This window comes from Coturnix japonica, chromosome 14, assembly GCF_001577835.2.
Source record: "Coturnix japonica isolate 7356 chromosome 14, Coturnix japonica 2.1, whole genome shotgun sequence".
Classification (NCBI taxonomy): domain Eukaryota; kingdom Metazoa; phylum Chordata; class Aves; order Galliformes; family Phasianidae; genus Coturnix; species Coturnix japonica.
This window is the reverse complement of record NC_029529.1, coordinates 4979506-4993565: the sequence shown is the minus strand read 5'-3', so window position 1 is coordinate 4993565 and position 14060 is coordinate 4979506. Positions and strand designations below refer to the sequence as shown.

The following is a 14060-nucleotide window of genomic DNA, read 5'->3' as shown; positions in this document are numbered from 1 at the left end:
CTTCAACCTATAGTATCACGGAATTTACGAGCACCGTCCAATGGGTTGCAAGGAGGCGGGCCTTGCCCGGCAAAGCGAGCGGCGGTTGGTGCTCGTGGCTGCTAATCAGAGAGGGGTGGGGAGGAGGAGGGAGGGCCGCCGGGCCGCTGTTTGTTGTCATCCCAAGATGGAGTTTCTGCTGGGGAACCCGTTCAGCACCCCGGTGGGGCAGAGCCTCGGTAAGGCAGCAGTGTGGATTACAGTGTGGCTTACACAGGGCATTGAGGGCTAGAGAGGACAACGGAGGGGCTGGGGGCCTCCGGGGAGTGCGGTCCTTGGGGCTGTGGGGTTGCATAGAGAGGCACGGAGGGGGCAGTGGCGGCCTGTGGGGGGCTCTGAAGGCCGGGGGGGCACGGGATGGGGCTGTGGGATAGATGGGAGGGGTCTGTGATGGGGGGGATCTCTGGGGCTGTGGAAGGAGTGTGGAACTGGGGGCTGATGGAGCTGTGAGGGTTTGGAAGGGCTCGGGTGTGGGCCGCAGTGTGTCATGGAAGCTCCGAGGGGCTGTAGGGCTTCGTGGGGGCTCCGGGGGTCGTGAAGGGCTGTAGGCCCGCAGGGGGCCATGGAGATATGGGCCATGGCAGGGGGCACGTTCCCTGTGCTGCCTCAGCTGCCTTCATCCCCAAGGGCTGGAGCTCATCTGATGGGAGTGCGATGCAGGTTAGAGATGCACACACACCTTTCAGCCCAGCACTTGGATTATGGTTGGCCTCATGCTTTGGTGGCGCTGGGCAGGTTGTTGTGAATGTACCCCCCCTGCAGGGCCAGCCAAGTGCTTGCTGGGTTGCTGTGTGTGCCCCTTCTCTCCTACGTGTGTATTCGTGCTTAGCTGTGACAGCTCTGGCTCTGGTCTGGGTTGCTGGGGCCACAGGAGAAGGCCTGAGTTCCATTCTTTCAGGGCTATGGCACTTGCCTGGGGCTGTCATAGCTTCCCACTTGCTTCTCACATACCCTGAAGGAATACAAGCTCTCCCAGGTCGTGGTGGGAAAGAAGAGCAAACTGGCTTGGATTTCTGCAGCATAGGGACCATTGCATATGGTCCCAGGAGCCAAGACAATGCTCAGTTGTATGCACTTGTGTTGGCGTCCCTTGCGGTGAAACCATGCTCCCAGTTTCCATGATTTGTTTTGTAAACAGCAGTAATTCTGATGACTTACCTAATGGTTATATGTAGTATAACATGTACAGGCTATAGCTATTCAGCATTAACTTATGAAACACCAGGGGATTCATGTCTTTGGGAATTAAAGTGGAAATGTACTACTGAGTAGCTGCTCATGGCCTCAAAACCCAGAAGTTCCTTTCTAGCAGCTCCACACCCACATGTGCAGACAGCCCATGGCAGAGCTCAAGGCCTTTAAGTGGGTGAGTCTCACATGCTTTAAAGGTGGCTGGACTCTTGCTTTGTCAGACTGTGCAGACCATATATCGTGCTGTTTTTTCTTTAGCTACCAGAGGTGTTCATTTGTTCTGCTTAGGCAGAGAAGTGCTGAGAGTTTGAGGATTAAAGTGACGAAAGTGAAAGTTAGCCATGATTTTTAAAGTGAATTTGCATTGCTGTGCTTGGCCATCTGATAACATCTGCCAAGACAGCTGGCTGCTTGGACAAGCCTTCTGCATCAGGCATTGTTAACTGAAGGTTATAATTTCTGATCTATTTATTGTCAGATCCTTTTAGCCTCAGTAAGTGGTTTAAAGGGGCTTCCTTAGGACTTAATTACTGTTGAGAGGTTTTAATGGTAGAATATGCTTTTCCAGCCTCTTGCCTTTCTAAGTCTGGAGTGCCGAGGTTTGCATAGCTCTTATGTCCCCTTGCTCTCTTTGAATGAGCAGTCACAGCCAACATAAAGGTTTTTGGCACAGAGCTCAGAGGGATCCAGGTTAGGTCTGTGTGAGGGGCTCAGAGCACAGCTTCTGTACTGCAAAATCCAGTCACGCTTTAACAAGGTTTTTCCATCCCTTTTTTTCGGGGGGGGGAGGAGGAAGACAGAGCTGCAGGTTTTATTTTGGAAGATTATTTCTTTCTGCTTCTCATATCAGTGCCAGTTTCCTGAGACAACAGCAAGACAAAAGCACGCCTTGTTCACAGACGGTGCTATTTGCACAGTGTTTCCACTGCTTTCTTTTTTTTCAATGAGCTCGTAGGATATAATTCTCACTTACGTTGCTTTGTACTTTCAAAGAAGGTAATTAACTAATTTAGTATTGCTGTTTAAACATACCGTGTAAAATACTGTTATGATGTTTTCAAACAGGACCTAGCACTTAACATAGTATCCATTATAAGGAAGAAGCACAGAGGGTCCTGTGAGTCCATCAGTGCACCAGGAAGTAGCAGAGGATCTCATGAAGATTTACTTAGGGCTAAGCAACATTGTTGCATAAATGCTAGGTCTAGAAGAGCAAATATATCAGAGAAGGTTTGTGGAGTGCTGAGGGAGGGAATACATGGGATTTTCCCTTTTCCTCTTTATCTGGATGATGTCTGAAGCCAGGCAGCCTTTTTATGTTAACTCTTTTGCTTAATGTGAGAAAGTAATGCTAGGATGAGCTCAGAGGATTTGTAATGGAGATGGATTGAGTCTCTTGCATCTAAAGTGCCAGTGTAGATGGGAGCCAGGTTCCATGTCTCTGAAAGCCACCTGATTTCTGCTGGCTGATAAACCTGGTTGGCTGATAAAACCGCCTGTGAGAAACACCACCACTGCTACCAAGGACAAACCTCACTTAATTTTCCTCTAATGCTTTCTTTGACCTGTGGAGGCTGAGCTGTCCCTTTGCCTCTAGCAAGGTCCCTGCCAAGCTGTTTTGGGAGGCCTGTTGGTTGAAGCAGGCACGTGTTGTGGCATTCCTGATCTTAAACACCGTTCTGCTCTTGCCATGTTGCTTTTTACCTATTGAAGGAAGGGGAGCTAATAGCAATATTTATGCATAAGCTAAAAACATTATCTGAGGTTACATAGCACCTTCTCAAAGGCTTTGTGAGTGGATGAAGCTTTTCCACATCCCACCAGATGCAATAGTCTGCAGGGTCACCTTGTAGCATTGCTTTATTCTGAGGTCAGCACGTCCTGATGGAGCTCCCTGTGAAGGTCCCTGCCAGTGAGGAGGAAGAATGGAGACAGATGTGTAGTTAAATCCCGAAGACAAAATGCTTGATATCTGGAGAGAGGCTGCCTTGCAGGGAAAGCCACAAATCACGATAGCAGGAATTTACCTTGAGATACAACATCCCGCCATAAATTGCATTTTTATCTTTCTTTTTTGAGGCAGCCATCTTTAAAGTGTCACCACTCTATTCAAGGTTACCAGAGCAAATATCCTCACTGTAGGTTAGTGCAAACTTCTTAGATGATTTAAACAGAATGAATTACAAGTGTATGCAGTGCTGGTAACTTGTTTTTTTTCCTGACACTGCTTGTTTAGTATAGGCTGCATGGCTTACATGTAAGGAAAGAGCAAACCCAGTTACATCTATTGTAAGTTGTTACCCCAGAGACCTTGGGAGCACTTCAGGGGAGTGTTCAGGTATGTGAACCCAAGCTCTTTCCTCACTTCCCAGCCCATTGTGTGCAAGGGGCTGAGCCCAGTAGCGCTGTGTGTCATGTACCATGAGTGGATGGACAAATGGATGGACAGACAGATATGCTCTGTTTGGGTCCTGGCTCTCATATAATGGGCACATGTGCTGTTGAAGCTGCCTTCTGGTTGGCTCTCAGCCTCCCAGAACAGACCTGAATTGAACGGAGACCTAGAAGTTAATCTTTAACAAAGTGTTAGAAATTAACATGTCCTTTGGGGTGAGGCTGTTGTTGATCAGGAAATGCTGGCTTGCATCTTGGTTCCTGTTGGGAAAATGGGGTTTGAATGGGGGACATTTGTCCTGGTGCTTGCCTAGGAGCCTGTTTTCAGAGCATGATGGTGCAGTGATTTCATGAGGAATATGGTTTCAGCAGCCTACAGGGTTTCAGCAAAGGATGCAGAGGCACTTTACTGAATCTGAGGCAGCTCAATTGATTTTTATCAGAGCATTTGCGGTTTCCATTTGAAGTTGTTAAACCAACAATAAATGTGGTGCTGTTACCACTGCTTTGTTCCCCCCCACACCTTTTTTTTCCCTTTAATGAGAAAGGTGTGTAGGCACTTTTTATTTTCCTTTCTTCCTAAAAAACACTTTAGATCTTTCCTCAGGTTTCACACGTCTTAAGATCTGTGTGAATCTTCAAACAGCAAAGTGGTTCCAAACTAAATAACTACATGTAGAGATGGATTTATTACAGGGATCAACCCATTGTGATGCTGTAGGAAGAATTACCCCGTGCTTTGTGGCTCACATACCCCATTTGCCTTAGTTACCCTCAGAATGAACTTCCATTTTGCCGTGCTGAAAGTAAGAGTTATCTTTTAGATGAGTATTTTTGTAAGACCAGATGCAGCGTTCAGAGAGCACAGCAGTGACTGTAGGCTCTGGGACTGCTCACGTGCTGTGTTTGAGGGATGTTGCTGGGCAATGAATCACCTTCCTCTTCATGGATTGCATTATTGCATCCTAAAGGTGATTGTTCGCATTGCCCATGATGATGAGTGTACAGGATGTGCTGTCCTCAGGGTTTAAGTCCATTTGCACCAAGTGCTGGAGCTGGTGGTTGTTAACCATCCAACCCCCACTGTTTGTATGGAATTGTGCCTGTCATGCAGAAGAGAGCCTGATAAAATGCTTTTAGTTTTATAAGATTATTTGGATCTGCTTTCACTTCATGATAATGGATTATGTTGTAAGGAAAATCTCCATGAAATATGAGAATGGATATCTTTGCTCCTTTAAAAGCAAATAAATACTGAGTCACGAGTCTGGAAACTTGGAGAAACTACATATATGTGTGAAGCTGGATAATTAGTATAATACCATTTAATACTGGGTTCCTAAGACTGGATTTATTTTATAGCCACAAAAGCAGATTGGAGTTCATGAAGGTATTATAGCGTGTATTTTTGAGTAATGCAGTTTTATCTCCTCCAGCACAGGACACTTAAATGCCTATTCCATATGCTTCTAATGGAAGTGTGTACGTGAGGGGTTGCAGCATGAAGACAGCCCGTTCCCAGTTTGATAGCACTCTGTGCATGTACTCAGCAGATTTTTGAGCCATGTATTTGCAATGTAATTAAAGCCACACGGTCAGTAAAGCCGCACGGTCCAGATTTCATCCATTCAGTTTTCATCAGAAGAAGCCTATTGTGCGTTCTCCTTAGCAGAATAAAGGGCGCCTTTAAATCAGCCCGCCCTTCATTTGGTTTTATAACCCACTCTGGGTTTTGAATGTAGCATCCTCTGAAGGCAATGAAGGCATTTGCTGTATCCTCTGTGCTCGTGGCCTGCAGAGGAGCAGCAGCACATTTGGCAGCAGTGGCCGCGTGGTGACCTTGCATGGGAACAGCCCGGGGGCTGCGGGGCCTGGCAGCCTCTGTCCTCATCTGGTGATGAACATTTGGTTCTGGGTAAAGCACGTCACACTTTGGCTTTGCGTTTTGGTCTCAAAATGTGTGTAGCATGTGAGCGATTAAAAAGCAGACCCGTTTGGAGGGAAGTGTGCTAAGAGCCCCACAGTGCTACAGAGCACACCCAGAGGCCCAAGAAATACAGCTTTTCCCCGCATCTGTGGGATGGTTCTGCAGGGTCAGCCCGCTGCCTTTTGCTCCTTTGCAGACCACTGGGGAAATGCCAGCTTTCTGCATGGGAGAAACTTGTTGCTGAGGTTAAAAAGCCCATCTCTGAGGCCTTGCCTTCAGTGTTTGCTTAGTCATTCTGCAGGCAGTGCTGCCCAGTTGTTTTGCTTGCTCCTTTTAGTTACTGTCAGTTGGAAAGGGCCTTTTTGGAGCTGCTGGTTCCTGAGCATGTGGAGCTGGGCAATGCAGGCTCTGCTCCCCAGCACCTGTATGTAACCCCATGTGTTTGGCTACCTCTTGGCACAGCTCTGTGAAGGATATTTAGCACCTCTGTCTGTTCAGAGACCCTGCTTGAAGCTCACTTTCAGGGAGCATCAGTAGGTGATGAGCTGATCCAAGGAGACCCGCTGGATGGTTGGGTGGTTGTAAGGCTGTGTGCTCCCTGAGCTCTCCCAGCTTGCTCCCAGCTGCTCCTCGGCAGCCTTCTGGCTTACGTGACTTTGGGAGGGAATTCTTTGTTCAAATTCAGGTCAAAGAAACCATGTGTAAGGGAGAGGCATGTATTGGTGTTACAAACCGTGCTGGAACCCGGAGGACTTTGCAGAGCACCAGGTTCTCAGTCTTAGGTGAGAAAGACTTTGTTGCTTGCCAAGTACAGTCAGGAATGCTGAGGATTTTTTTAACTTGGACACGTTGCATCCTCTGTATTTTCACGGAATACTTCAGTAAGGCATGCTTTGTGTTTGATCCAGATACTGAGGAATTCACACCTCTTGTGCAGATGAATAAATGCAGGGAAAAAAATCTTTTAAAAAATATGGTATTTCCTGACTTTTTCAGGCACTTGAGTTACGTCTTAGTTACAGCTTACTGTATTTATTTCCCTGTTGGAAGGAAGAGGACGTCCCTCCTTGCCTATATGCACAAAGAGCTACCTTGAGCAGATTAAATGAACTGCAAGCTTCAGCAGCTTTGCCAGCAAAATTGGAAGGTCTTTATTCTGTAGCATGCCTGCGGGCCAGCAGCAGTTACAGCTCCCCACCACTTTGTCTTCTCAGGCTTCCAAATACATCTGTTTGTTTCAGCAGAGCCCTTTTACTTGAACTGTGATGGCCAAATACTTACCAAGGTACGGAGTTTATTTCAGACACATGTAAGGCTTTAATTAGTAATCCTGCCCCAGATGTCAAGCGCCAATCTCAGGCAACACACTGTTAAGGAACTTAACCAGTTAATGGGTTCCTAATTGAAGATTAGGAGTGAAAAACAACACCAGACTTTACTGGAATGTATCCGATAGAGCAAATCTTGAAATTGGTCTCTGCATTGTGACTAATTACAGCTTGAATGCTGGCTGATATTTTCCTGATTGCTACGGGGTGCGAGTATGAATGATAATAGGAGGATTGTAGGATAGGAGTTAAGCAAGATCCAGCATATATTTGGTTCTGGGGTACCCTAATCTCATGTTTAAGCCGCTATAATAAATAAATGATCTTCGAGCTGCCCTTTCTCTACTGATTTTCTCTTCTAATTAGAAAGATATTTTAGTGAAAAGAGCGATCTCAGACCTTTGTGAAATTCTCCACTAGTACAAATAATGGGAAATCTGAAATCACTTATTAGACAAGAAGTTGTTATGGCAACTGTAAGATGGTTGGCTAATCAGCGAGTGAGATCAGTTTTTATTTACAAGCATAATGAGCAATTAAGTTTGAGCAGCTGTCAGACTTGGAAAGTGATTAAAGTTCAACAAACAACTCAAATGGGTCGGCATTGAGTTCTGGTGGTTTTTCTGACACTGCAGCTTGATCACGTGTGGGCTTTAGCTCCTGTAATTAAAACTGCCTTTGCAGCCCATCTATGCCAGTAGCTTGGCATAGTACATGCATGGTGTAGAGCCCCCAGCCAGGCAGGTTTTTTAAAGGGTGCCAGTGGTCTTGTGGTCTTGCTGCAGCTGGAGAGGTATTTCATGCATTGCATTCCCTAAAGCATGGCGTGCATACTGGTGTGCAGAGGCGTCTCCAGGCCTGACGGTCACCAAGGAGAACTGGATTGTCACCAATCTGCAGGGCACTCGTTCATAAGAGACATCACTGTGTGGCTTCTAGACGCATGAGGAGCAACCTGCTGTTTGGAGGGCCCAAAAGAAACTGAGGAGGTCTTGCTCAGTGCCAAAGCAGCAGGGAATGGCTAGGAGAAGCTGCAGTCAGAAAGCAGAGCTGGCAGAGCTCGCTGTCCCCAGTTGCGGGGTCCCATGGGCATCCCAAGTAGAAGCAGCAGCAGCACTCACGAGGTTCCCTGTAGGTGAGGCATTGCCTTTCCTCCAGCACTGCTGATAAGCGAGCTGTAAACAGAGCTGGGTCCCTGCAGGTTGCAGGAGATGGTGGATGTTCACACTGCAGTGTGACCTTCTGCCTGTAGCCTGCGGTTGTCAGAACACGCTGGGTCAGCCCGTTTCATTTGCTGGGATTTGCTTCCCTGCTGCATACAATAAATAGGCCGTGTATACATGCTCAGAATCTGCATTCTAGTCAGAATTTTAACCATCCAAAGACCACTATGTTTATTTACCAAGAAGCACACTGTGATCCTCTGATACATTTACATTAGTATTAATTTCACAACCCACTGTCATTTAACAGATACAGTGCAACGTATGTGATCTGACCTTCTAGAATTTACATTTTCTATTTATCAGTCTTTTGCAGGGTTACCTACAGCAGTGATGCATAAGAAACGGGACCAAGAAACACAAGTTTCTCTGCCCATGCAGGACAGAACTGCTCTCATACATCCTGTTGCCTGGTTTGCTCCTACACTTGCTGAGCGGATCACTTGGAAGCATTTAGCTCTCAGCTTTTGCAGGAAGAGTGAGCTTGGCTCCTTGGATGGGGCAGCTGGTACTGGGGCACTTCCAATGAGAGCAGCCTTGGCAGCAGCTTTCCCTGCTACCTAGCAGAAAGCAGCCAGCTTCCCCCTCTTCCTGCAGTGAACATTTAGTGGTTTCCAGGCACTGAGCTTCAAGCTGCGGAGGTTTGGGAGAATTTCAGTGGGGTAGGAGCTGGCTGCCTCTTGCGCAGCCCTGCTGTCATCTTGCAGAGCAGTGTGAATTAAGAGTGCAGAACTGGAAAGCAAATGGAAGCGTTTCACACAAGGAAACGTGAGCTGTCAGCCCTCAAAAGCTGCAGGCTTCTGTCTGCCTGCTTCTGTCCCACATGTGGCATTGCTGTAGTGGTGCAGAGGACACAGCTCTCACCTTTGTAGCCAGAGATGCAGAGGAGTGCTGGGTATGGGAATGTGTGTGAGACAGCCCCATGCTACATGTGTTTTGTTCTGTCTGTGACACGTTTTAATTAGCTGATATGAATGTTTGCTTAAAAATCTGCCTGTAGCGTGCTGATGTTAAGGGGTAAACTTGTAACTGCTGTAGAATTGAAAGATTTCATTATATATATATATTTTATCCCCCTCACTAAACATAATTAATGTTTTCAGTTCATTTTAAGTATGTGAGAATATGAGCAATTGACTTCAGGAGTAACCTGTGAAAAAAAGCAAAAGAATACTAAGGTAGGAACCTGGTGGGTTATTGTCACTGTATGGTTTGTTTGCAGCAAACAATGTGTTTGTTCCACGTGAGTGGGTGGGAGGGAGAGTCTTAAATACATGGGGATGGATTTTTAGAGTTTGCAGCTGCCATGGATTAAAAATTCTTGGAACATTTCATCCATGAAAGGCAATTAGTTTTGTTTTATGAATATGAAAAGCACGTAGCTTGTAAGTACTGGAGTGAAGTCCCAAGTGAGTTATTAGAACTTGCTTTACTCGTGTAGTACAAAATTAGCCATCAAGAGCTGATAGATTTCAAACAGAACTCACTGACACACTGATCATCCAGAACTTTGCACAGACTTCTTCCAGTCTCACCTGGAATTGCTGGATGGCATTGGATGGGGCAGCACGCGCTCCATTGTGCTGCTGGGATTTGGCAGTGTGGGGCTGCCCTGCCTGGCTCCTGGGTTCTGCCTGCCCCTCACTGTGCAGCCTTGTACTGCTCAGAGGATACCATTATTCTGCATTGTTTGCTGGTAACGTTTCCAGAAGCTGTTTGCACACTTTGTGAGAAGCTGCAATGCTGCTGTTGTGCAAGTCTTAGGAAAACCAAATCTGCTGCAACAGAGCCTTTGGGCATGCTTGCTAACAATGAGGCTGAGAGAGACATCACCGCTTCCAGCTGCCCCTTCCCTCAGGTTTGCAAGTTAAGGCTGCTAAAATAAATGGTGGCTGTGGTTTGTTTTGTTGTTTTGGCTTTTTGTCATATATGGGGATCGTCTGCAGTGAGTTGTCTTTCTTGGCAAGAAAAACTTACCAGCTCGTAAGGGATATTTGGAAGATATTTCAGCATCTGTGGGTAATTTCCCACTTTCCTTCTTGCTTTCAGTGGGGGAGAGCCATAGACTGAGCTATTAATTAATTCTGTACTTTTGGTGTTTGTTCAGGGTGGCACTGTTTTAATAGCTGAGATTCTCAATTAAAGAACTCTCAGAGTAGCTGCTCTCAATGATCCAAAATCCTTGGGTACATGAAAACAACAGAAAAATCCTAAATCTAAAATCCAAGTTCTGACTGAGGAAGTGACCACGTGTCAGTGTGATTGGGAATACAACACAGTCTGCCTTTCCGTGGCCAAAGGAGCAGCTTTAGGTGGCTGCCCTCATGCACTGAGTTTAAGCAGCTCCATGCTGGTAAGTTCTCCTAAATGGAGCCATGTTATAGCAGCCACGGTCTAATTTAGAAGGGCAGATCTGAGGGAGAACAAATCACCAGAAAGGTCTTAAATTATGCTCTTGTGCCTCTCATCTAGAGAAGGACAGCAGTAACAAGATGCTGGGAAGCTCTGCCTGGTGGATCGCAATGGCTCAGAGTGGAGTCATGGGGCAATATCCATCAGGACGTGGGGTGTGCCCAAAAGGAGTGTGGATTTGTTGCTCCCCAGCTGTAAATCACCCTGTAAACATCTCCATTTAAACCCACTGAAATCCATTAGTACAGAGCACATCCTTTCAGTCCACTTTGATGTTTCTTCCACTTTGATGTGGAAGGCTTTAGCACATTGATTGCTGATGTGAGCATGTGCTTGTGTGCTGGTTGTGGAGCAGCACTGTGCTCCCAGTGCTTGTGGTCATGCAGGGATGTCACCATGGTCCCTGCTGGGAGAGATGAGGAAACATGTCACTGTAGGCAGAACGTCAGGTAAAAGTGGCTTTGAATGGTGGCACTGCCTCCTTGAGCTGGGAGCTGCCAGCTGCCCTAGCTCTGGAGGACAAGCATTTGTATGCACAGCCAGCAGGTTGGCTTTAATGGGTGTGTGTTCATGGAACACTCTTGTTTTTCTTAAGCTGAAAACGAGGAAGTTGGGAGGATTTCACTTGGCTTTAAAGAAGCAGTAGTCTTTCAGCCATCTGTTTGGGAAGGGAGCTACTTATACACGCATCACGCAGCGAAGTGTGCTGTCAGCAGCAACAATTTCTGCTGATGGGGGAACTTCAGAGAGAAGATTCCTTACAAAAGTCTTTATTGTATAGAAACACGCTGTTCTGCTCAGGATGCAATCTCCAAATGCCTTTAGGGACTGTGACTAAACCCTCATTTTTGCTTGAGATGAACAACATCTGAGTGCAGGCACTGCTTGGGCTAGGCTGTCTGTGTCCAATATGATGGTCGTAGCGTCAGTCTGGTTTTACAAACTACGTTTGCATTGAGACCTATGAGATGTTGTAAACTCAGGCTGGCTGGCTCTCCTGCCTACTCAGGTAATATTACAAGGATTTCTGTTCTGCTTTTCTTCTCAGTCAGGTAATGCTCTGATCCAAGTGTAAAGGAAAAATCTCCTTTGTTAGACAGCAGCTAATATTTATTTAATATGCATTAATTCATTCACCTTCCTTTGCTTCTGAAATTGCTGCACAGCTGTGCTCAATTAATCAGCTGTGGAGTCCTGTTCCTTAGAGGCTGAATTTCTGGGGGATGTTGAGCGATGTCTTTTCTGCATCTAAATCACAGGATGTTGTAACATAGCTGTGAACATCACGTGCTCTTTAAAAAGCCCCAATAATTGCATGTTACATATTCATGTTTGCAGGTAAGTGTGATCTGGGTTGGAGAAGTTTGGCGTGTTGGGCAACAGCTTCAAAAAGGAGAAAATCAGGAAGGTAACTGGAGAAATGACAGTTCCCAGCCTCTGTGCTTTCAGAAAGCATTTGAGCTCAGAATTGGTTACGGTTGCATATATGCGTGTCCTTAGATTCTCCTGTTATTTTGTTCTAATGTAGACTCCGCAGTCATTACAGACTATGATTATTCATTTATTCAGCCCCAGAAACCCTGGCGAAGCAGTGAGCGGAGGATAGATGACTTCATCCCAAAGAGTTTCGATGTAAGCATAGCTAAAATCAATTGAAAAATCACAACGGTCAAAGCGGATGACCAGAGCTGCAGCAGTACAACCCAAATCACGTTTTCCTGTAATGCTTTGCAGCTCCGATTGAGCCCGTTTGTTCTAGCTGACTGCCTTCTTCTTTGGAAGTGTGAAGCTCAGCATTTTCAGAGCAGTGTGAAATAAGGAATGTAAAAAAAGGACTTGGAGCAGTGAGGTGGCTAATTGAAAACCGCTCTTGGAGCTGTGCTTTCTTACAAAGAAACTGGCAGTTTTTAAGGAGCAGAGCACTTAGGAGTTGAGTTTTGATCTACAATCTCCAGTGACTCGCATTTATTTTTTAATAGCAGCGTTTTGATAAAAGGAACCCCCCCCTGCACACACACACGCCCTCCCATTGATTGTCATGATGTCTAAGTGTCTGTAGCTCGTTTTAAAAGCAAAAGCAGAGAAAGAAGAACAGTCTGTTAGATCCAAGTGTGTCATTCTGTTGTGTCTCTAAAGCACGATGTCTTGAACGCAGTAGCGGCCACATGAATGCCCAGGAGCTTCAGTCTCATCTTCATGCAGCTTTGACTGCTGGCATGTCTCTGTGGTCCTACCCCAGGGCTCACTGCTGGAGCCATACAGGCTGTGGAGGAGCTGGTGAATGCAAGAGCGACAAGAACAGTTGATTCTTTAATGATTCTTTGAGGTAAAGCAGTTCTACGAGCTATAGAAGGCCTTTGTCCATTCTGTGAAAGCATTTTGCTTTGACCTGAGCTGACAGGTTTTTGTGAGAGCTCTGCTGAGCTGCAGGATGGCAGTAAGAACCTGCATTGCTGTGGCTGCTTCTGTTTGCTGCCGCGTGTTATGCAAAGTGAAATGTGACACATCTGACAGCTTGATTTTCTAATTTCAGTCTTGGAGCACCCCTGGTAGGCAGGTGGACTATTAAGAGATAAGACTAAGATTTCAGATCTGCAATCTTCTGAAACTCTGAGACCAAGCAAAAAGGGTGTTTCATGCCACTCGAATACTGAAAGTCAGCTCTGAGCCGAAGGAGGGGAGGAATTTGAAATCAGGACTTCCTTGCTTTTGGATCTGGGTAACACGGTGCATTAACGTGCACGTTTCCTGCGTTAACAGGAGGTGCTTTTTTTGTGTGTAATTCTTCCCAAATGTTTGAATCAGGAGTCTCTGAAGTAACATCTGGAAAAGTCCCAAGAGAGAAAGCTGTGATTTCTCTGCACACAAAGATCTGTTCATTCAGGAGACTTTGGTATTCAGACAGAAACCACCACAGTTCTCCCGTTTTCATGTAATGTGATTTGCAGATAGTGCAATGCTGAAGTTTGGCCTTTTTGGTTATACGGTATTGCAATCACTGTTTCTTACAGATACAGTTTTTGGAGAGCTTTTTACCTGATCGTGCCAATGCTTTAATGTGGGAGATGTGCTGCTGGTACCATGCCTAAGCATGAGCCCTTTTCCTCCTCTGATTGAACATTTTAACCCTGGAATTCCTTTGGTCATTATCTCAGAGTCTCTTGTGCCATTGAGATGCCTTTCAGTGAGGTTAAACTTGAGGAGCTGCTGATGTTTGAGCAGTATGTGTGGGGTTTAGATGGTGTTCCTTCCCAATTCTTTGCCTCTATTCAAAATGCCATTAATTTTCTCAGTCATGGCTATTTGCTGATTGAGAAGGAGCGTTGGGGAGATGCACCGCATCTGAAATATCCGATAAATACTGCGCTGGGTATCGAGTAGTTATAATTTACTGCATTTTGGATCTGCGGGGAGGGATTCTCTAAGGAAGATTGGAGGCAGAGCAGCTCAGCGTTTTCTGTGAATTCAGCTTCATGCAAAGCTGCCTGTAGCATCCGCTTTCATTAGGTGCATTTTGTTCTCGCAGTGCACATAAAGCTTTATTGC

At 46.0% G+C, this 14060-nt stretch overlaps 1 protein-coding gene across 4 annotated transcripts in view; it reads left to right on the top strand.

The window, feature by feature from the left end:
• The first annotated feature begins 93 nt into the window (after positions 1-93).
• Positions 94-14060, top strand: part of TOM1L2 (target of myb1 like 2 membrane trafficking protein) — a 49757-nt gene continuing 35790 nt past the window's right edge. For all 4 annotated transcript variants that reach the window (XM_015876851.2, XM_015876848.2, XM_015876847.2 and 1 more), the window contains exon 1: positions 94-218. In XM_015876851.2, coding sequence (XP_015732337.1) covers positions 167-218 — 52 coding nt within the window. In that variant the 5' untranslated portion in view covers positions 94-166. The remainder of the gene's footprint in view (positions 219-14060) is intronic.